At 38.3% G+C, this 23264-nt stretch overlaps 1 protein-coding gene and 1 long non-coding RNA gene across 4 annotated transcripts in view; one reads left to right on the forward strand and one right to left on the reverse strand.

Annotated features, from left to right (window-relative positions):
• LOC139593720 (sodium channel protein type 2 subunit alpha-like) overlaps positions 1-23264 on the forward strand; it is a 122855-nt gene that overhangs the window by 61411 nt on the left and 38180 nt on the right. Inside the window, exons 1-5 of one of the 2 annotated variants that reach the window (XM_071434990.1) lie at positions 240-374; positions 18460-18783; positions 20437-20554; positions 21862-21952; positions 22810-22938. In XM_071434990.1, coding sequence (XP_071291091.1) covers positions 18511-18783; positions 20437-20554; positions 21862-21952; positions 22810-22938 — 611 coding nt within the window. In that variant the 5' untranslated portion in view covers positions 240-374; positions 18460-18510. Of the gene's footprint in view, positions 1-239; positions 375-18459; positions 18784-20436; positions 20555-21861; positions 21953-22809; positions 22939-23264 lie in introns of those variants that run through there. The other variant, XM_071434989.1, reaches the window with a different exon arrangement.
• Positions 369-22816, reverse strand: LOC139593722 (uncharacterized). 2 transcript variants are annotated; one of them, XR_011680380.1, is made up of 3 exons: positions 22040-22816; positions 5267-16769; positions 369-4124 (listed from the first exon to the last, which is right to left on the reverse strand). It is a non-coding gene; the product is annotated as an uncharacterized lncRNA (long non-coding RNA). The 2 variants fall into 2 exon arrangements; XR_011680379.1 differs by lacking the exon at positions 369-4124 and having other exon boundaries at positions 4197-16769.

Consider the following 23264-nt stretch of genomic DNA (forward strand, 5'->3'; position numbering starts at 1 on the left):
GCAGCGGCCGGGAGGCGCTGCGGGCAGCAACGGCGGACGCGGCTGCCCCTCGCTCTCCATGGTGCCGGCTCTGCCCCCGCCCCGGCTCCCGCTGTCCCCCGCGGCGGTAGGACCCCGCTGTGACTCCCCCTGGGCCTGGGGGTCAGAGCGGGCGGCCGCGGGATGGCCCCGGAGGAAAGGCGCTGTCCAACCCTCACGTTTCAGTCCGGCCGGCAGCAGCTTCGCCCGCGGGCTCCGCGAGGGGGCGCTGCGGCGTTGTCGGCGGGGCCGGGCGGGGCCGGGCGGGGCTGCCCGGAGTCAGCGGAGCCCGGAGCGGAGCGGGCGGTGCTCGGAGCGGCGGCGCCCGGACCGCACCTACCTGTGGCATGGGAGAGGTGAGTGGGGCGATCCGCCGGCGGGTTGGCGGGGATCTTGCCCGGACTTGGGTCTAAGCTGCCTGGGCTCTCCCTGGAGATCGCCTGGAGCACTTGAGTAGAAGTAGGTAGGGTGTTCGGTTGAGTCTCGTCTTCGCTTTTCTCTTTGCCATCCCCGCGGTATCGGAGCTTTCTCTTTTTTTTTTTTTTTTTTCTTTTCTTTCCCTTATATTTAATTATGTATTTATTTACCTGGAATTAGTATTTGGGGAGCTTTTTTACCGACAAGTTTCAGGTTCTCCCCCAGCTTAAGTTCTCTTCTGTGCATCCACTAAGAAAAGAAAATTCGTCTTACATGAAGGTACATATGAGGTCCCACTGGGTACCTCTGCGGTAACAAAGAAACATATTTGTCCTAATTTGCTGTGAAAGGTAGTTTGCTGCTTTGTAGGTGGAGCAGGGTGAGCTCTAGATGGAGGATTTTCCTCTGTCATCATGTCCCCTTGGTTGCTAAGCAGTGGTGACCACATCTGTGAAAAGATGGAAGAAGCACAGAGGAGAGAGCAACAGGGAAAGCCAGGAAGAACAGCAGAATCTCGTCTCGGGCAGCCTTATCTGCTGGGCATTCTTGTAGAGAATGAAAACCAATGCATTAATCCTTCTTTTATGCCTGTTTCCTTAACTCTGAACTTCTGGTATTCCAGCTAATAGTTCAGGTGCAGCAAAGTTATTTTGTTCAACCAAATTGGTTTGTCGTGACTTTTATACAAAGAGAAGTCATTTATAAAAGTGCACTTTGTGCATCCTACAAGTAGCACTGCTTGAGCCTCAAAAAAAAAAAAAAAAGAAGAAGTCTTGATAGGAAAACAAATGATGGGAATAATCCTTACATGAAACTGTAAGGTGATTTATAAAAAGGAAGCTGTTAGTTGCAACAATTAATTTCAGTACCCTTTCCCTGTCCTTTTGTAAAATCAGATTGTGTTGTTGAACTTGAGGACTCCAATGTATTCAGTGTTTCTTTGTTCACCAAAATATCTCATAGTTTCTGGATTAAAATAAAAAAACTTCTAATCAGAGTGGGATGCAAAAAGAAAAATTAAGTAGTGGAAGGGTAGATTTAATGTTATTTTTCCCAGTTGAACTTGTTGAGCTTGAACAAAAATGTGCATATGAGTTATTAACAACAAAAACCCCTCTACGAACAACAACAAAAAAAACCCCCAAAAAACCAGCTATCAATGAAAACCCCAAGCCAAAACAAAACCACCCACCAACCCCCCCCCCCAAATCAGTGTTACTGTATGACATGTTTACAATTTGATGCATAGCACCACAGCACCATTTAAGATGAGAATTTTCATATGCAATGAAAGGCAGTTCTGACTCTGCCATTTTCATGTCAGCTGTATGTTTGTCTAAATGTTTTTCAGCTTTTAAGTGGACTGAAAATTTACTTTTGTTAGAAGCGGATCAGTTGCTGCGTTGTTGCTGCTGTTGTCTGCCGAGCTCAGCTGTTGTGGGCAAACAGGAGGAATCCATCGTGGCTCTGCTCCCCCTGTGAGAGACACAGCGGCTGCTTGGCTGCTCCCGATGGAGGGAAGGGTGTGTCAGGGTGGGAGCAGAGCTCTGGGTGTGCATCGCGCACGGAGGGTCAGGATGGTCAGAGCTGTGTACAGGATTTCGCTGCGACATTTGCCAAGGGCCGCGCTGGCCATTAGCCACTCCAAGGGCTTTGATGTCACCCACCTCTTCACCCCTACTCCATCCCTGCCCTTTCCCTGTGTTGGGAATTCCAAGAGGATAGTTCCATGTAGGCTCTTGCTTTTTTCTTCTTTCTTATCTATATTTAAAAATACTGTGGCTTTTAGCTGGCCCTCTAAAGGTGTATTTAGCTAAAGTTTATACAAGTGCAGATTTGATGAAAATACAATTTTTGTGTAAATCTTAGGCATTGATAATTTTATGGTATTCCTAAGAGACACAAAAGCAGACATTGCTCTCTCCATATTTAAAACATTTTTCAGGGTTTGCAGAAGAAATTCAACAGAGAGAAATGGAAGTGAGTAAAACAGGTTGTTGATTTTAAAACTGCATACATTAAAAGAAATACTAAGTGCAGATAAATAGTATGAGACATGAACAGTTTTCTGGGCTTTAAAACAGATTTTATTGGCCTAAGGTTTTATTACCAGCAGTGCAGTATCGACATTGACAGCTTTTGCCTTCAATATTTTATCGTAAAACTTGTTTCTCTTATTTGAGGCAAGGATGAAGCTTTGAGGTGATGTTGAAAAACACTTTTTTTTCTTCATATAAGTAAATTTCATTTCTTGTTAATACATACTCACTGCTAATAAGTGGTGATAGCATGTAGAAGACATTCCATCTTACACCAGTCCAAAGAAAAATACTGTACTTGGATCTAATCCTTCAAGAATATGTGTCCTCATTTAACTATTTTATAGGGGCACTGAGTTAGGTGCCTTCTGCAGCATGTCCTTTGGGACTGCACAAGTGCATATAATCCAGAACACATGGAGACAGAACTGGTATAATTTAATCTTCAAAAATGTTTTCCTTTCCTGTTGAAATAAATTGTAAACTCAGCCCAGGACAAGGATGTATTTATCAATAATAATCACAGATGTCATGCTCCATAGAGAGGGTTGAGTCATTCTCAGTAATGAGTGATTGCACTGGTTGAAGCAATTGTGTTCAAAGCACACTGTCTGCTACTAGGGAAGATTTTCCATTAATTGTCTTGTTACTCTTGTAAAGGTTTCTGTCACCGTTAACTAGTTGATGTCTAACAGGAAAACTCACTTTTTCTCAAATTTTTAAGTACAGATTGCATTTTCCCCTGTGATGTAATAAGTTCAGTATAAATAGTTTTCTTAAATTTGTGGAAGAAATCCATTCTAGAAGATTAGTATCAAAGCAAAAGTTTAAAAGAAAAATTACATGATTTTGGATGCAGTTGTTGTGTACAAAACAAAGCCACTTCACCCCAACAGAAATTTGAATATATTTTCATATGTGAAAAGATAGATTTAATACAGTTATTTCCATAGAAGCTCTGTTGTGTTTTCTGTGAGGACTGGGCTCTCTGAAAATCTCACCATGAAATTCAATTCAACAAGTTAAGTAAGGAAATTCAGCAGTAATGCTCCAGCAAGCCTCTTTTGTGCCCTTTTGTGATGTATTTGTGACATATATTAAATTGGAGTCCCTTCTGTATGTAAAGTTTTAATTTATTCTTGGGTTCTTACTGTGCTGATGAAACCAGTGATGTATAGATCTAGGCTGGGGTTTCTTTAGCTTGAAACTACAGCTTTCTCAGATGTTGCATTTGCAGAATCATTATCCAGTGTAATCCTGTAAAATTCTTGTTTGAAGTTGCTATATCTGAGTGGGGCCCGAGTGGCCAAGAGACCTCAAGTGTCCCTGTGTGTCCTTGCAGTGTTAGCTGCTGCTGCAGAGGGGCTGGAGCAGTGTCCTCTAGCAGCAGTGCCCTGTGTGCACACAGGGCTGGGCAGTGCTGGGGTCCCTCAGGCCTGGTGCTGTGCCCAGGTGCTTGCCAGCAGGCAGAAAGATGATGCCATTTATGCTCCACCCAAAGCAGGACCTGGCCGGTCATCTCTAGTTTTTTTCTGTCTTGGGTGCTCCCAAGACCCCACCAAGTTCTGGGACAAAACAGGCAACCCTTTTGCATTTGTCTCCCTGTTTGGCTTTGTGTCTGGACAGCTGTGATTCACTGAACACATTATCCTGGAATGAAAATGAGTAGATAATCAGTGATGATAAACTACAGAGGAGAAATAACCAAATACAAACACAATATTGACACTCACTTTGATTTAATTTTAAATTGTATGTAACTTTACAATGCTTTTATAGATAATGATTTACCTTGCAACAGTATCATTGATAAGGGGGTTTTTTGTGCCTTAAGTGTGAAATATGAAATCCTACTGTGTTCATTATTATACCTTCAGGTTTCCTGAATGTATAATATATGTCTTAGAATATTTACAACATCCCTGGGAAGTATTTTGCCAAACTATTTTTACTGTGTATAAAAAACTTATATACCTGGAGTTAGGCTATTACAGATTGTATAAAGGCTGCATCTTTCCCTTTCTCCTGCCTTTGTTGTATTTCTTTTCTTTCCACAATTTCTTTAGTAATTCTTGACTGTTTCACACCTCACCCCCCTTACCACAGCCACCCTCTCCTTCTGATGTACCCCACCCCCAGCTGCCTCCACCCATGGCACTGATTTCCCTCCCAGGTGAGACCCAGTTGTTCTGTTCTCATACTGCATGTGTAGAGGAAATGTTTGATATTTGATCAGACAGCAGCCAGGAAGGAGCTTTCTGTTTCTAGTACCCAAATAATTAATGTGAGTATGCTTCTTAACCATCTGGCTTGCTCAGCTAGCATGCAAATTCTTTATAATAATGAGCAATGTGCCTTGTGAGCAGCTGGCCAGCCAGTGAGGAGATGTTTATTTTGAAGGTGTGCCACCTAGCAGGGACCCGTCCTTCTCTGCCCTTAATCCATCAGTGGCCTCTCTGGGACCTGCTGCCTGGGAGCTGCACGTTTGCTCAGCATTGGGATTATGGTTGTTCAACAAGTGGTGTGTTTTTATGTGCTGGCTCAGCTTTTGTACCTCCACCCTGATTCTGTCTGGGAACCCTTCTCTTACAGCAAGGTTTACATTGAAAAGAAAACATCAAAGGAAATGAAATAAATCAATTTTTTGAAAATATGCAGTATCTTCAGTGTTCTTAGGATTTATAACCAGATTAATTGGTACAACAAGAGACAGAAGAAAGCATTTAGAATACATTTATCTACAATTTGTTTATAAAGGCTTCGCAACATTCTGTTGGAAAAAAACCCCATACCTTCTGATTTGCTACAAGTTTTTCTGGATTTATTCATCTGGTGCACAGGATGTTTTAAGGCCTTGAGGGTTTTTCCTACCTAGATGGTGGGGGAAAGAGAGGGTCATTATCTGAGAGCTGAATTCCTGGGCAGAATATTTCTAGTGTTGGTTGTCTTTGATTGCATGCAGGCCAATGGAGGCAGGAGAGAGGGGAGTTGAACAACTGGCACAGTGAGGTGGTACTTAATGAGGAAAATAATGTGTGAAGGCACTGTTCAGGCAAACATGTCTATAGAAGGTCCAGTGGAAACAAAGGGACTTTATATTTGGAATCACCTCATATTAAGGGTAACATGAAGGTGATTGCTTTCCATATAAATCCATCAAAATCTGAGAAGTCTTTATGACAATTGACACCTCAGGTTCAGCAGAGGGATCTCATACAAAAACAGAGCCCCTTACTGGCTAGGACATACCAATTTTCATGGTGTAGTTTTGGTTTTTTTTCCTTCTATCCCAATCAAAAGACAGGTTCTTTTCTGTTAGAGTATTTCTGCTTTGGGACTTGGACTCCAGCTTTTGTGTAGAGCAGTGGTGGTACTGAGTTGTGTTGAACTTCTGTTGATCTCCTGGTCTGTCCTAGAGGATGTAAGAGAGCAGTTTGCTTGTCCTCTCCCTGCAGGCAATCCTGTTAGGTACAATAGCCTTGATCAGCACAGCCTGGATTTCTCCCAGAGCCTCCACAAAAGATTTCCTGGCATGTAAATACATGACATTGTGGACTACTGTGTTAGATAAATTTGAGTTCTGTGTTGTATACCACTTCTGTTAAGAAAAATATATTCATTAATTTACATTAGGATTCAGATCCTATTTCTTGGAAGCTTAGTTTTCTTCTTGCAGGTCAACTGATGTATTTTTAAGGAGTTACTACATTTTTCCCTGGTTAAAAAGATTATACAAGTCTTTTTATAAACAGAGCTCTTGACTTACTCTCAAATTATTCACTTCATTAATAATATGAACCTCAGTTTTGGTGGGAAAACACAATTCAAAATTGGAATTGCCTTGCATGACTTTTAAAGAATTTATAAGGAAGTAAAACCAATAAGAATTTTTATTATGATTTTCTTTTATGATCTTAAGGATTTAAATCTTATCTCTTTCAAGTGATATATCAATTACCAGTTCTTTTTGTTAGACAAAGACTGTCATAGGCAAGAAGAGGTTTAAAATGTTTTAGAGATAATATTTGACAATATTATGTAGCGGTTTCTGTGACCTAATAAAGATTATCTTTTTAATTAGATTAAATAAATTGAATGAAAGAAGAGGCCTTTTGTCTCGAACACCTAATAGCCATGATCACCTATTTTGTCTTTCTTTCCTTCCATCTGGTCACTGGAGGCACATTTTATTTTCTTATCTTGTTATATCTTTGTCCTTTCACTAAATTCAGAGTTCTCTCCTTTGTAGTGAAGATACTACTTCATGAATGATGCCAAAGAATAAAATTGCAGCCTTCAGAAAATAATAAATAAAGGTGATCTTCAAGTTTTTCTGTTAAAAATCAGTTCTCAGTCAGATTGAGGACAATGCTCCTTCCATCTTTGGACAAATGTGTCAAGTGACAGTAGCTTAGTACTTTGAGAGTAATTTAAGAGATGTAAATGTGTTTATCAGCAAATCAACTAGCCACAAAATCCTTTTTCATGGTTTTTGCATCATGGTAATGGTGATGTGTGCTTGCTGGAATCTTTTAGATGGAGATGGGTGTTTAATTGAAGAAGTCTTTAGTAACTGTTTTTCCAAAAATGGTGATTTGCTGCCGTTCCTCGGATTCTTTTGCATTGTGAATTTTCTGGCTCTTTTCTAAAAGTTCTAACATTATGTTTATAATGGGTATGTAATCACTTCTAGCTTTAGAAAGTTGTACATGAATTTGCAGATACTCTTTTTCTTAAACTAATAGAGCTTTGGTTTTGGCTAAGCTAAAAAGAATTATGTACTCTTCTGGAAATCTAAGTGATGCAGAAAAGTGAGGGGGAAGGAATGCAGGCACTGACTAATAGGATATTCCCCTCTCCTGATGAATACTTGATTGAATTATTGATTCCTACTCTACGACTGGGAAGGAAGAAACACAGAAGGTTTTGAAGCTGAATGTCATTCCACAATGCTGACAAAGTACAGTGGCTCTGGTGGTCTGGACTGAAACAACTGCTTTCCTTTTGTCTGAAATAGAAAATGGCAGCCTATTATGTAAAAAAAAAAAAAAAAAGAAAAGAAAAAAAAATTACTTTTTTAAAACTAACTGCTGCACTTTATATCCTGCTCTTTTAATGACTGTTTTCTGTGAATGCCTTGCAATTCTGTTTTATGTTGCACAACCACAGTATAAATAATCACTGCAGTTCAGGCAGAGATTCCCTTGTTATAGGGGACTGTGTACTATGGCACATGTATTAAGAAAAGTTGTGTGCCTACAGTGAGGAACAAGATTAGAGCTAGTTTTGATTGGGCTTTATGGGTTTTTGGGGCCGGTGGGGGAGGGAGGATTTTTTCACTCTCTGTCCCCTGTATGCTCATGACTACTTCTAGTCACTGTTGCTGTAGGTAAATTTTCAAACATCTGCCTGTAGATGCCACCAGATATTCATCTGGTGCTTTTTTGTGCAAAGTAAATGATTATCAAGTGTCATTTCTGAAAGGATTCCCAATGGCTCTAGATTTTATGATGAACAAACACTGATAACTATCAGGCCATCTTTGGATGTTCCCTGTGCTGATCTTGCAGTAGAAATAAAAGTGAGACTCTCAGCAAGTGCTTTCATGTGTGGGAGGTGGGGCCTTTGCTGGTCAGAAGGGTGTTTAACTCTTGTGCTGGGCACAGGGACAGGCCTGTCATCAGGGGCACCCAGGGACATCTTCCACCCCATCAAAGCCCTGTCCAGCCTGATGTGCTGAGCCACCCCCAGGGTCCAGGTGGGTTTGTTCAGAAAGGTTATGAATCACTGAGTTCAAGGCAGGTGATTCCAAGCCAGTAGATGGTTCTGTGACTTCAGAATAAGTATTACTGGCAGACACTTTTCTATGCGGTTCTTTTTCTTTTACCAAGTGCACATCCTGATAAGGCAGCGTGAACTTGGTAGGTTTTTTTTTTTTTTCCTAACATAGCCATGCTGCTAATAAAATGATTGCAAGCAATTTGAATATTTCACAATTTACAAAACATAGGGCAATAAAATGACCAACTTTGTCTCCTTATTCTTAATCACTGAGTTTTTAAGCATGCTTCAGGAAAATACAGATATCTGGCATTCTAACCTGAGGTGAAAAAGAATTTTTTTTCAATTGTTCAATATGTTGTTAGTGACCAGAAGAGGAGATTGAACCAGAACACTACATTTATCTGTCTCTAAAGATTATAACGAAAAAGGTCATAGAAGTCTATCTTTTTCTTTCTATCTTCAAGAATCTTTTACACTTAATTGCTGAACAATACTTCTCATTGTACAAGCAGTGAAATCCTTTAAAATGGATTTTCAATCAGACAAATTGGTTGTAAAATGTATTTCCCTGGCTGGATTCTAGTACTATTAATGGTAATACTTCATTAATAATTGTCAATATTTCAGTATTTTTCAATAATCCAATATGATATAGTGTTTTACTGCTGCCTCTTATTCATTTTTCAGCTGGCAATTGGTATCAGCCAGTGCAGTCTTGATTTTAAAAATCTAAATTTAAATGCAGAAGGTAGAACATGTTCAGTGGAGGAAAAAAAGGGTAAAACAGGTTCAGTGGGGGAAAAAAAACAACTATGAAATTAGATTAATATTTCAGAATTTTCTTTCCTTTTTTCTTTCAGCAGGTTTTGTTTTCTTTTGGAGGATACTGTCATATCTGTTTATTTATTCATCATTTCCTCTGCAGACACAAGAGTAGCAATAACTTGTTTGGTTTTGTTTTTTTTTTATAATAGATTAATCTAATCCAGTTCATTTTTCTTGTCCATAATTTTTGTTTACACAATATAGAACAGGAGTAATTTTCAAAAGCAAGTAAATATGGAAAGTAACTGAAAACATGACATGTGTTTCCAGCTGTGCTTTAGTCTCCAGTGGTGAGGGTTTTGTATGAGAAAGTCTCCTGTTGAATTCTTGCCAACTGGATGCAATGTCAGATACATTTGAATGCAGACCTGTCTCACAATATAAAGCTGAGAATAAAAGGGAATGAAGGAGGACAAATACTTCAGAAAATGTTAAGACTTTTGGATTCAAGCCCCAGAGAAAACTACTGCCAAATTTGTCTTGAAGTTCCTTTGTTCTGGCTTATGATCACATGAATGTCTGAAAATGACTGATAAAGACTAAGAGAATTATCATTGTTTATAGGAAAGACTCAGTGCTCATAAGAAAAAATTTCCTTTAAAAAATAATTTCGCCCCTGGACACAACTGAGCAGAACAGACAGTGTAGTAAATCCAGGGCTTATTTGTATGTGAAAGAGGCCTGTGCTTACCAAACTAGTTTCACCTTGACACTTTCTAACACTTTAAATTCAAGTAACCTGTTTTCCGAGTTTCTTTCACAATCTCTTTTCCATTTGTCTCTTTCACTTGTGATAGGAAGCAATTCTCTATTAAACTAGTTCTGATTGTCAGAACATGGAGAAAAAACAAAGGAAATGCTCTCTAGCTCTTTACTTCAGCCCCTGGCATAGTTGTGGATTTAGTTTGGTTAACATTTGGCTTAAAATGATGATGATGAGGGTGCCTGGTTTGTTTGGGGTTTTTTGGGATGAACTTGGTATGAGGAAAAAGGCCTCTTCCCCTAATTCTGTTATGTCCACTCTAAGTGCTGTGCTATTTGTAATTTTACCATGTTCTGCAAGTTCCTACAGTGCTGTTGATATGTACATATTTTGTGTATATATTTTCTGCTTCAGCTAGAGGAGTTTCTTTGGCTCTCCAAACCACTTGGATTTGTCTATACTCTCCTGGCACCTTTGCTTGATGATTATTCCTGTGGCTATTCTGCAGCTAACATGTCCAAGAGAAGACATGCTCTTACATTAGTTTTCATATTTATAAAAAACAGTGTTTTTTGTAAACCCACGGAAATGCACAATAAGTGAAATTTTAATATTAAGTGAAGTTTGAATAATGTGAGTTTTTATTATTAATGTGCCATATAAATTGAATTGGTTAGGACAGAATATGTAGATGACAAGTGAATAACAAGGGACAAACTAGTAACATGCTATGGAACACAAGTCACGGGAGGTAAGGAGCAAAGCAGACATGTAAGAGAAACTTCTTCTGTGACAAAGCCTTGACAGTGGACTTCCCTTTAAAAGTTCTGTCCACAGGAATGAATATTTTGGAGTGATGCTAATCGCACTGTTTATACTGCACCCAGTCACAAAATCACAGAATAGGTCAGGTTAGAAGGGACCACAGCGGGTCATCATGTCCAACCTCCCTGCTCAAGTAGAGTCATCCCAGAGCACGTGGCAATCTGTACCAAAAAAAGCTTTTCTTTGTAAATAATTGAACCTCCACTAAAACAAAAACTAAACCAACCAAAAAATGAACAAATGCACTTTTGAATGCCATCATGGTGTCAAGTGTTCTAGCATATTCTTGCTTTCCTTCTCATGCTCTCATTGGGAAGCAGATGGTGAACTTTGTCAATGAGGCTGACAGCCTGAAATTCTCTTGTACCAACACAGCATTGTGTTTCAGGCTGTTGAACTAAACAGAGTAACTGGTATTGAACTCTCATTTCAGTTTTACAGGCTAATTCTGCTTCTGTGGCTTTTTTAATGGATGTCATTAGTAAACAGTTTTTTTCTGATACATACAAAAATTCAGTCATATACCAGAAGGAGCAAAATCCTTTTTGAACCTAACAGGTGGACCTTTTCAAGAACATCCTGCCATCAATCTCTGTGTTGATGTATGCTAATGCCATTTTCCCCTTTTGATGTGTTTGCAGGAAGCCCTAGAATGGATGTGGGAATTTTGCCCCCACATTGCTATAAACTGAGCCAGGTTTTACCAATCATCCCAGCCTGTATCCATTTGCAGAACAGTAGCTGAGTCTTTCTAGGAAATCAGACCAGCACAGAAAGTAGACTCAGATTACACTAATGAGGCAATTAAGTGAGATATAGGGAGCCTGTCTGGCCAGAAAGAGGAATAGAAAGAGGTCTGTCTGTACTCCTTGCTTTATCTCTTTTACGTTCTGCAGCCAGTTTTCCCATTCTGTGTGTTTACTTTGGTGGCAGAGTTGCTTTCTTCCTCCCCCTGCCCCTCATCCACTCATCCATATTCTTTTTTCCTGTGTTCTCTTATTTGCCAAAAGGAAAAAAAAAAGTATTCAAAAATTTGAGGGAGAAGACCTGACATCAGTAGGTTCACTGAACTGATGTCACCAAATGAAAATTCTGAGAAGATTTTTTATTATAAATACATGAAAGTAAGAAGCACTGATGGCTATTGAAGTGAATAACAGCCTTAGTGTAGGAGCAAATCTGATACAAACTTGTCTTTGGATTGTAAGAGGAGTTAACAGGCTGAGGAAGCTTTAAATTAGGCTTATTATGCAGAGAGTTGGCTACATGACTTATTTGGACCTAACTAGAAGCAGGGTCTTGATGTTTTGAGCAGTGTTCCTCTGGTCTGGAAAAATGTCCAAGTAGTCATGCAAATAGCAGAAATATCATCGTATGTGCATGTCACATTTGTGGCAATGTAGCATGTTTTTCACAGTTCTTCCATGCCTTGCCAGTAGTAAAATCTCTTATGGTTTTTTATTTGCTGTGTATTGGCTCTGTTCCAAGGTGGCTGCTTGATACATGGGGATTGAATTGCTTGTTTGTGAGGACTGAATTTCCTAGATCTGCACCCAATTAATGCATTTTCTGACATAAAGGAAAGGCAAACTGATCTGCCCCCAAGTGGTTGCAGATTCTGAAAATGGGCTTTTATTAGAGAATTCTTATTTTTGAAGATCAGCTGTAGCATCTTGTATCTTTTAAGCATTTTTCATTCCTGCAATATTAATATTTTTGATGTCTTCCATGTATTACCATAAGCTCATAAATTGAAATCAGAGGCTATTGAATTGAAAATATCTAGTTTAGAATACCTTTGGAAGAATTAGAGGTCATGTAAGGCAATTTTCATATAAGGAGTCCATTAAACTGAACAGAAATTAATTTTGTCCTCCATAAGCATTTACTTTGGGTTTTAAAATTATTTTCGTGGACAAGCTATAGAGAATTAAATGACTTACAGACAAAAGAATAACATGGTAAAAATTTTCGTTAAAAATCAGCTGTCCCACTTAGTGCTATTGCATTAGCACAATCTTTTGTTGAGAAGTATCAGGGGTGAAATATAGCATAGGTCTAATCTATTCAGTCTCAAAGCAATAAATAATTCAGAAACCTTTTAGTTCTTATTGATGTTTAGGAGCAGATGCTTTCTAGATTAAACCACTGTCCTAAGAATTTTCTGGATTTGTCTTATAGCCTCCTGCTTGTTTTGCAGTCACAGATTGTGAATTTCACACAATTGTGCAACTGACATAGCAGTAATAAACCCAGCTTATTTTCTGTAGAAATTGAAGGCTGCATCACTGCTTAATGACAATATATTAGTTAATAGAGTAAGTCTTAATTTATATAGAAGAATTAAATGTCCATGGAAAAAAACACCTTATTTTTAATGTACAGAAATGCACAAAAAAAGAGCATAGCAAAAAACAAATCTGTAAATTTGTTTATGACTCGTCAGATTTGATCACTTGCCTAAATGAAATTCACTGAACATCTTTACCTGATTGCCTTATTTTTAATGAAATTTCCTACATGTGAAGCTAAGATGTTTTTTGAGGCGTAGTAATTTCAGTAGGATGGCTTCTTTAGTACACTGAAAGCTCGATTCAAGTTACTCAAATAACATTATGAAATGTACCATAGCAGAGACAACGCTGGAAACAATGCTGTAAAAAATTGGTCATTATGTTGCAGAATATATAGTAGGAAGAGCAGATGTCTTATTTCTACATTTGAAAAATGTTAAGATAAAAATGCTGCGTTAGGGAAACACATTTTGTAAGTATTGAGGGCTTGTTGCTGACTGGTTAGGTTTTAAGCTTGACCATTATTTTTGCAAATATTAAAAGTAATATATAGAAATAAATGCATATGTATTTATATTTTAAATTTTTATATATATAGAAACAATAAAAACTATCCATTTGTGCTTTTTTTCATATCCTGGTGGACACAAGCTTAAAACTCCTGACTTAGTATAAATGACCCTGATGCTTTTCTTTGTATATGTATTAAGAATATTTTCTAAAATGTATTTTAAAAATTATTCTTGCTCACTCAACCATATTCCATAAGAATATATTTATGTTAACATTAGTATCAGGTTGTTAACTGGCTCATTCCTGCCCCAGGAGTTTCCTCCTAGTACCATGCTGCTACAGAGTCTGTGGTTTGTAGCAGTTTTCTGTAATCTTTCATTTGTAATTTGGATTTTCTGTCCTGCTTGATGGACAGTCTCCAATCAGCCTTACATGCACAACCTAGCCATGAAAGATTAGAAGACTGTTTATTAACAGTAAGTTGAGAAAATGGGGAGTTATGTGTTGGGTTTTGTTTTTACTGATGTTGATTTTTTTAATGTTGGGCTTTCAGAAGGACCTTTGTGGGATTTTTGGATGGAAGGATAACAGTTTCTTCAGGATTCATGTTAAATATGGTTTTCTGATTTGATTGTTATTACCTTAATTTGTAATACAAATGATGTCAAAATTGCAGGAAAGAGCCGCATTTAAGTCATTAAACCAATCCATCCTACTTTATCTCTTTTTTTGTTTTTCATTCCATTTCTTTCTTGGGTAAAGTGATTTTCATGAGATAACAGTATAAGCAGCATCACTTTTTTCCACAGTGCTACAACATTTATATATTAGCAGTACTTTAAAAAAGCCATGAAAAGGAAATAGCCACTGAACTGAAACTCAAGAAGTATTTAATAGGTGTGGGGTTTTTTTCCAAGCATGGGCTGTGATTAGGCTGCTAGAATGAGGCATTCACAGAAGAGATTGTCATGTAGTGGAAAATAACTTTTTTTGTTTTGTGTTTACACTGAGAATTGTGCTGCAGACATTGTCTGTGGTGTCTCTAGAGAGAAATGCTGGAGTTCATCTCAGCCCTGAGGGTCCTACTTCAGCCTTGCTGAATAAACCAGCAGAATATGAACATGCAAGTGGAAAGGTTGGCTTTCATTCTGATAACAACTGCAATAAAACTGCCATAAGGCTGTAGTGGTATTTGCTAAAATGAACAGTCATAAACTTTTAGTTTTACGCATTATAAACCTTTAAAGAGTAAATTCAGACAAAATTCATAGACAGACATCACAGTTAGTGACATTTTCAGGTACATGTTTGATTTGAGTAGTTTCTGTGGGCATCACATTCATCGCTTTCCAAGTCTATATGCCTAACGTTGACTAGAAAACTGTTTTTTAAGTTTTGTAGAGTCTTTATCTGAGTAATGAGAACATCCTCCAAAAGACTAGCTGAATGTTATGTTATATATTTGCATTCTCATCCAGTATCTCCCTTTTTTTTGGTTTTTTTTTTGTTTGTTTTTTTGGGTTTTTTTTGTTTTTTTGTTTTTTTTGTTTTTTTTGTTGGTTGGTTTTTGTTGTTGACATGCTAGCTTCTGAAGATAATCATTGAAAGACATTTGCCTCAGTATTTTTTAGACTGCCAAGTGTACTCCTACTTGTTCATAGGCATAGTAGACTGGTCAGTGGTGTGTAGCTGTGCTGAAAAGCTTGTATTTTATACAGCCTGTAGAGAGCACCATTCCTGTGACAGGGCAGCACCATTTGTAAAGCTCCTGTTCTATTTCGTTGTAAGGTAGAAGTTGGTCTAATAGCTGTAGATCTTGCTTTTTTGTCTCTTCAGCCTCTAAAAGACTTTGTGCAACCATCTAACCATTTTAGATAATAACTGAGTGTGTGTGGACTACTTACAATGGCATTAACTCTTTGCATCATTCATGAAATACAAATTTTATTACAAGTGCTGTCCTCAGAATCTGTTATAATACATGTAGTACTGGTATATAAAAAGTCATTCCTATATGTTACAGACATTTTTTTTAGGAAAAACATACTACTTAAGTTAATACTGCTACAACCTTGTTGTAGGGGGAAGTCCCTACTAGTAGGAACTTTCCTTGACTTCAAAAAACAAATTATATAGACTCAGCTGCTTGCACTAAGGAAATTATTTTTCTGAATTTTCAGCTTACAAATGAAGAAGCAGATAATACCTACCCCTCCATTTCATAAAAAAATAAAAACAAACCCAGAGTTGTAAGCTAAATAAATGACCTAAAGGTACCAAGTAATATTTGTGTTACCTTAGTTCTTAGGTGGAAATGAAGCTGAAGGAAAGAGATCCTGGTGTTCTTCTTTGGAAGACAGATCTCTCTCCCTTTTTGCTGGTGAAGGTTTAGAGCCACGTGTGTCATTCAGCTTCTGAAGGAAAAGTACCTTTTGGGACACAGCTGGTTCTCAGTCCAAGTAGGACTGGTCAGATCTTCAGGTTCACTGGTGCTAAGGATTTGAGAACAATTTGCCCCAAAAGACTAAACAGCAATCAAATCCTGCATTTGAAAATGGTGAATCGCTTTAAGATGGAACAGATGAGATGAGGCGTTTTGAAATAAGGAAAGACTTGGCATTCTCAGGCTTTCTTTTCCAGAGAAAAAACCTGTTTGTGTTTTTTTAAAGCACTTACCAGGTGACATGAAAAATGTCTGATTTCTATAATTATTTATAAGGAAATTTCTCAACTCTGTAGTAGTCAGTGTAAAGAGCCCCCCCCCGCCCCCCACTCTTGTTGTGTCTGTTGTGGTATGTGCCAAAGACTTGGAACCTGTTGTGGCTCAGCTGAAAAAGCAGGGATTTGAAGTCTGTCCATAACCTCAGCTGACTAATTTTGAAGAAGAGATGGCTTGCATCATGGGTTGTCTGTCTGTCCATGGCAATGTAGTTCCTGCTGTAAAATTGTTAGAAGTAGAAAATTACCTCAACTAATATTAAGTTGACCTAAAAGTTGGCATAGAAGAGGCAGCTATCTGGGATTCGCTGTGTCATGGGTTATTTGACTTTGGAGCTGTTACACTTCATGAAAAAGTCTGCCATCAGTATTTTTCCTTCCCAGTGCATCCTCCCTGCATGCACTGGGGTCAGAACTGGCTCACTCTGTGGCTTTTGTGATGGCAGGAACCTACAGCACTTGCCATCGCCTAAATCTGCTTTAAGTTTTTTCCAGTGAGGCCTGTGTTTCTGACCCTGAGGCCTGTGGTGACTCTTGAGCAGTGGCCGCGGTGTTTCAGGGCTGCCAGGCAGGCTCTGAGTGGAGAGCCCAGGGCTGCCCTTTGCCCAGCTCAGGCAGGATGGGAAAACACACCTGGAAAAGAGCAAAATGCCACAGGTCAGTGTGAGGAGCACTCTGTGAGAGGGTGTGAGAAACAGCTCCAGGGCCAGGGGAACAGGAGTGCAAGGAGGGCTGCAGGTTGGAGCAGAAGCTCCCTGGAAGCTTTGGGACAGGCCATGCTGGGGCAGGTGTTTCCCTGCAGTCCATAGAGGAGGAGAGTGCCAGAGCAGATACCCAGCCTGCAGCTCTGGGGGACTTCACCCTGGAGAAAGTGAGTGTTCCTCCAGGGAGAGGCACTGCAAAGGCCACACTGGAGCAACCTTATCCCACAGCTTCACAGCCTGTGTGAGGGACATGCTGGAGCAAGGGAAAAACAGGAGGGAGGAGTGGCAAAGAACTGCAATGATCTGATGCCAGCCCCATTCCCCACCATCCCCATGCCTCTTGTTGGGGGAGGAGGTGTAGGAGTTGAGCGTGAACAGTGAAGTTGAGCCTGGAGCAAACAGGCAGAGGGAAAATTCTTCTAGGATTTATGGTTTTTACCTTCCAATTCTGTTTTAATTGGTAGTAAGTTATTTTTCCCTAAGTGAGTCTGTTTTGCCCATGACAATAATTTGTAAATGATCTGCTTGTCTTTATTTTAATACCTGGGCTCTTTCACTTCATTCTCCCCTGTGCAGTTCCTTTTGTGGAATGTCAGTGGGAGAGCAGCCAGCCAAGGTCAACTCACCACAATGTTGTGTTGACAAAGGCTACAACACTTAATGACTGTCAGCAAGTGGGACTGGATTCCATCTTGTGTCTGTTCAAAAAAATTGGTTTATTCTGAACATACTGCACCGTTAGGTGCTAACTGTACACTCACTGTGGAAAATATAACCTAGAAAGAAATGATCAATTAATGAATTTAATGAATTTATTATTTTTAAGTATTTTGAAAATATCCTTGTTCTCAAAGAGAATACTGTGCTTTTGATTGTGCTGTGCTTTTTGTATAAATCTAAAACACTTCATCCATCATAACTTCCTTAATTACAGAGGGACAGCGCCATCAAAGTTACAATATGAATCAGAAAGCCTAAAAGGGAAAGACTGAACTTCAGGCCAGTTGCTTTCTGCCTGTGAATATGGCTTTATAGATAGAATGTGTTTTTGTAGTACCTGACAGTATAATATGAACATTAGTTTGGCAGTCATAGTATAAGCCACCAGATGGAGCAATGTTGCCATAAGAAATTGACAGTAATAAAAATGGCATGTTTTTTCTTTCTACTTTTTTAATATAAATGCAAGAGTTTTTTAACATGGTGTGCCAAAAATGTATAGCTCTGTATGGTAGAGGTTGTGACCATTGACTGCAATACTTAGCTGTGCTGAAGCATTTTTTTACTTTTTCGCAATAATGTAACTTAATGTTAGGCTAGGGAAAGTTAGAATTTTTTCTCTTCTTTTGTTGTGAGGTATTAACCTGAGTTGACAAACTGTAAGAGAATTTGATCTCTCTTTTTTTTAATTATTTTCTGTACTTCTTAACTTCTATCTCTTTGCCATGAGAAGCTAATTTTCTATTAAATATCTGACTCTTAATTGAAATATTTCTTGCTACAGGGCTTTATAAAGAGAAAAGAGACAGATTCTGACTACGCCAAAAGCTTACATTTGGGGATTTTTTTGGTGGTGTGACCTTCTGTTTCTTTTTTCTTTTTCCTACATGTCCTCCTAGGATCTTCTTACACAAGAGCCTAAAAGCATTTAAAATTTGCAGAATGAGAAGATGGCACAGGCAATGCTGGTACCACCAGGACCTGACAGCTTCTTCTATTTCACTGAAGAATCTCTTGCAGCCATTGAAAAACGTATTGCTGATGAAAAATTTCATTGTCACCAAGAGGAGCCTACAGATGATGCTGGTCATGAAGCAGATCACCTAGAGCCAAATAATGACTTAGAGGCAGGAAAGACACTGCCATTTATTTATGGTGATATTCCTCCAGGAATGGTGTCTGAACCCCTGGAGGACCTGGACCCATATTACATCAATAAAAAAGTAAGTGTTTTGTACTAAGAATGTAATTAGAGCCCTCCCGTTTTACTATAACCTGATAAATGCTCTGCTGGGGAGTTGGTCAGAAGCTCTGGTTGGAAGTATTATGCAATAGGTACTATCATGTTAGTTATTTTGATTTCTATAAAGACAACTGTAACTCTTGGTAAAGTTGTGCTTTTTTTAAAAAAAAAAAGAAAAGGAAATTTTCTTTTAATGTATCATATTATGGTATTTTAGTTAATGGATTTTGTTTTAAATGTCCTGTAATCTCTGCAGATCTGATTTAATGCTGAACCATTTAACTTTCCATCTCTTTGTCTGCTCTCTACGTTTTTGTAAGAAACAAGATGCCTAAGATCTAGTTCATTACAGGCATCTTTAGACAAAATCCTCACTCAGTCATATGACAGAATAATCACTGTCAAGCATTCCTGAAAATATCATTAAAATATTTGTTTTACAAAATTTAAAAAAAAATGTAAAGACTAAACCAGTCTTTGTGTTTCCATATTGGTTCTGTGTTACAGGCAAAGACAAAATCTAAATTGATATATACTGATTCAGTTTCATTTATAGATATACTGACAAAAAGGAAGAAAGGAAGATAAGAGCAAGGTGTTTACTTTGGCAAGTACAGATGAAGGAAAGTTATTTTTATATATGCATGTGAAGTGAAATGATGTCAAGAAGGAATACAAAACTGAGTTTACATTAAAAAGGCAGTAAAAAATAAGCAGCAAGTGGCTGTTTTATTGTGTAATAAATAAAAGACTTGTTGAATTAAAACCACAGAACAGGTTTTTGAAATTAAGTACTCAATAATCAACAAAATAGTGTCTTGCAAGATAAGAATTTAACAAAAGAGCTGTATTATATCAGTAATAACAACCTAATTAAAGCATTTTTTTCTAGTATAAAATGTTGAAGACTAATAATCATGCAGATTTTTTAGTTATTTTAGTTTTTGTTCTCTTAACTTCACAAACACTATTGACAAATGACCTGTTTCTTTTACAGTAAAATGTCATTGGAAAACAGAAATATTCAGGGTTATAACCTGCTTATTTCCAGATTATAGATTTTGAGAGAATAATCATTAAATGTAGATTGAATTAAGATATCATTTGATTAAATTTTCATTGTGTCTCCTATTTAAAATCAAAAATGATTACATTTATGGTAGTGGCAGTTGCACAAGCAATAAAGCCAAGGGTTTTAAAAGTCAAGGATGTCTCCCCCAAAAGCAGTTTTAACATGCTGAAATGGTTAAATAGCTCTTTGCGAGGTCCCAAAAATTGTTACTTAGGTGCATTGTTTTGCATTGCCAATTTTGTTCTGAAATGCAAGTAAAAGAGCTTCATTAAATTTAAATTTTAAAAGTCATATTTTTAATTATAGTTTTAATGTAATTACTTAATCCTAGAAAATCTGAAATGCAGATTTTAAGAGCCCAGAGACAAAGAATGTGTGGTGTAGAATTTTCTTTGCTCATATGAAAATTTGGAATCTGCTATTTCCTTCCGCAATTCTACTGAAAATAAATTTAGCTACTTAGGTGTGTGTAAGCAGCCTGTACTATGGCAAGGTTTCTAAAATGTATCCTTAATTTCCTAAGCCCGCTACCCTCATGCCCTTTTTGTCTATTTTTTAAAGACATTTATAGTACTGGATAAAGCGAAGACAATCCACAGGTTCAGTGCCACACCTGCCTTGTACCTTTTATCTCCTTTCAATATCACTAGAAGACTAGCTATTAAGATTTTGGTTCATTCATATCCTTTTCAAGTGGTTTGTTAAAAATGGTTACTGATTAATATTACTAATGTTAACACCAGGAGTTTTGATTTAGTGTTTGAATGTGTTCCTGCCAAAAAAAATGATTCTTTCAAAATCAATCTGAGCTAAGATTGGTCACTTAACCTGCTGATTAAATTCAGAAGAAGAGAAGTCATTAGTAGAGTTCCCTAAGATGCAGTATTGAACCCAGCCCTGTCTAAAATCTTTATGGATGATCTGGATGAAGGGGGTGAGTGTACCCTTGGTAAGTTTGTGGATATCACCAAGTTGTGTGGGAGTGTTGATCTGCTGGAGGGCAGGAAGAGTCCTGCGGAGGGACCTGGACAGGCTGGACGCATGGGCCAGACCAAGAGCACAAGGTTCAACATGACCAACTGCTGGGTCCTACAAATTGGCCACAGCAGCCCCATGCAGTGCTGCAGACTGGGGCAGAGTGGCTGGAAAGTGGCCCCGTGGGAAAGGGCTTGGGGTGCTGGTAGACAGCAGCTGAACGTGAGCCAGTGCGTGCCCAGGTGGCCAAGGAAGCCAGGGGCAATCCTGGCCTGTATCAGGAAGAGTGTGGCCAGCAAGGCTGGAACAATGACTGTCCTCCTGTACGTGAGGTCACACCTTGGGTGCTGTGTCCAGTTCTGGGCACCTCAGTTCAGGGAGGACATTGAGGTTCTGGAACAGGTCCAGAGAAGGGCAGCAAAGCTGGTGAAGGGTGTCAGTCCTGTGAGGAGCTGCTGAGGGAGCTGGGGGTATTTAGTCTGGAGAAGAGGAGGCTCAGAGGGACCTTACTGCTGTCTACAATTCACTGGAAGGACGGTGTAGCCAAGTGGGGGGCAGGCTCTTCTCCCAGGTAACCAGTGACAGGACAAGAGGAAATGGCCTCAAGCTGCACCAGGGGAAGTTCAGGTTAGACATCAGGACGAATTTCTCCACAAAAGAGGTTGTCAAGCATTGGAATTGACTTCCAAGGGAAGTGGTAGACTCAGTATCTCTGGAGGTGTTCAGGAAATGACTGGATGTGGCACGTAGTGCCATGGTCTAGTTGACAAGTCAAGAGTCAAAAGTTGGATTTGGTGACCTCAGCAGTCTTTTCCAACCTAAATGATTCTGTGATAGGTGTATAACCATCATTCTTGTGAAATATCTTTGCATTATTTATGACATTGCTGGTGATAGTAAACTGATCTGTATCATATATGTTGTCTGTATTCTATGTCCTGGTCAATTCCTTGTATATTGCGTTATGCAAATTTGGCTTTTAAAAGGGGTATGTTCCTTAACTACAGTCAACATTGTTCAACAAGGTCATTATGCTCACTATTTTGGCAAATTGTGTATTAATGACATGGAGAAATCTTCCAGAATGGGCAAAATATGTAGAGTAAGTATACTTAAATAGGCTAATAATTTTTAAAATGCTTTAAAAATGAAAAGCAAATTAAGAGCTAGACCATGCAGTTTTACTTACTTGTGTAAAACCAGTATTCTCCTTTTTCCTGCTTGGAGTTTGATCATCCCAAAGCAGCACAGTCCTGCAAGCTCTGTGAAGGAAGGAAGCTGTGACATTGTTAACCTTTTTTCTCTGAACAAAATGCTGATAAATACATTTCCTCAGAATGTTCCTACAAGCAGTGTTTTCATGCATTCTCCTTCCTGAGCTGTTCTTTATTATTAAAAAAAGAAAAAAAGAAATTGGTCATTCCACCCAAAACTATTGGTTTTCAGTGTGGAAGATGGTTTCCATAGCCCCTCTGAAACACCTTCATTTTGTGCAGCAAAATCTAATTAAAGAGTGGATACACCCACTCTTTAAAGAAAATACCTCTGCTGAGGATTATTGTTTATCATTCTTAAGTCTACGTTCTCAATTGTCAAGTCCCTTCAGTAAGTACTAGGTTTTACTTAGCCATGGACTTTATTTCTGATGTGGCAACCATGCTCAAATGTTATTTGAACAAAACTTTTTTTCCATGTTATTCATGGTTATCATTCTGAGTGCTGAAATTAAAAAATCTTATGTGCTAGAAACTGCAAAAATATTTTTCAGACAAAATGCAAAAGTATAATCCTATTATCTCACAAAAGAATGGTGGAAAACCAGTCATACTTTATGTGAGTTTATAACTTCTGTTCTGTGCATGTAATAATTACTGGGTTTGAGTTATTTTCCTGTATGCTCATGGTGTATCACTGAACAACCCAACAATCTTTAACTTTTGCTTGAATGTTTTCTCATAGGTACACTTTCACTGGAATTTATACTTTTGAATTTCTAGTAAAAGTCTTTGCAAGAGGCTTCTGTATAAATGATTTTACGTGCCTTCGTGACCCCTGGAACTGGCTTGATTTTGTTGTCATTTCCTTTGCGTAAGTATATAATTTTTTTTAAGTAAAATAACCAAGCTTTTTGAACCTGTAATAGTTTGGTAGGCTTATATTAGTTCATATTAAATTAATTGTAACTGGATTGTGCTTCAATTTTTTCCACTAGAATATTTTACACTAATGTAGCACATAGCAGAATTAGTGGACTATTCCACAGTACAGAAGATACCACTAAAAATCAATTTAAAATAGGATTTTAAAAACAAAAGCAGGTCTATAGGTTTCATTTTAAATTTGCAGTTAATGGTAAATCTTAAGGGTGAATTTCTTAGGTAAAACTTAATTGAAACAGAAAAATATGAATGCAA

The sequence above is a fragment of the Agelaius tricolor genome, unplaced genomic scaffold, assembly GCF_023055355.1.
Source record: "Agelaius tricolor isolate 1412-34295 unplaced genomic scaffold, bAgeTri1.0.p SCAF_10, whole genome shotgun sequence".
NCBI classification, from domain to species: Eukaryota; Metazoa; Chordata; class Aves; order Passeriformes; family Icteridae; genus Agelaius; species Agelaius tricolor.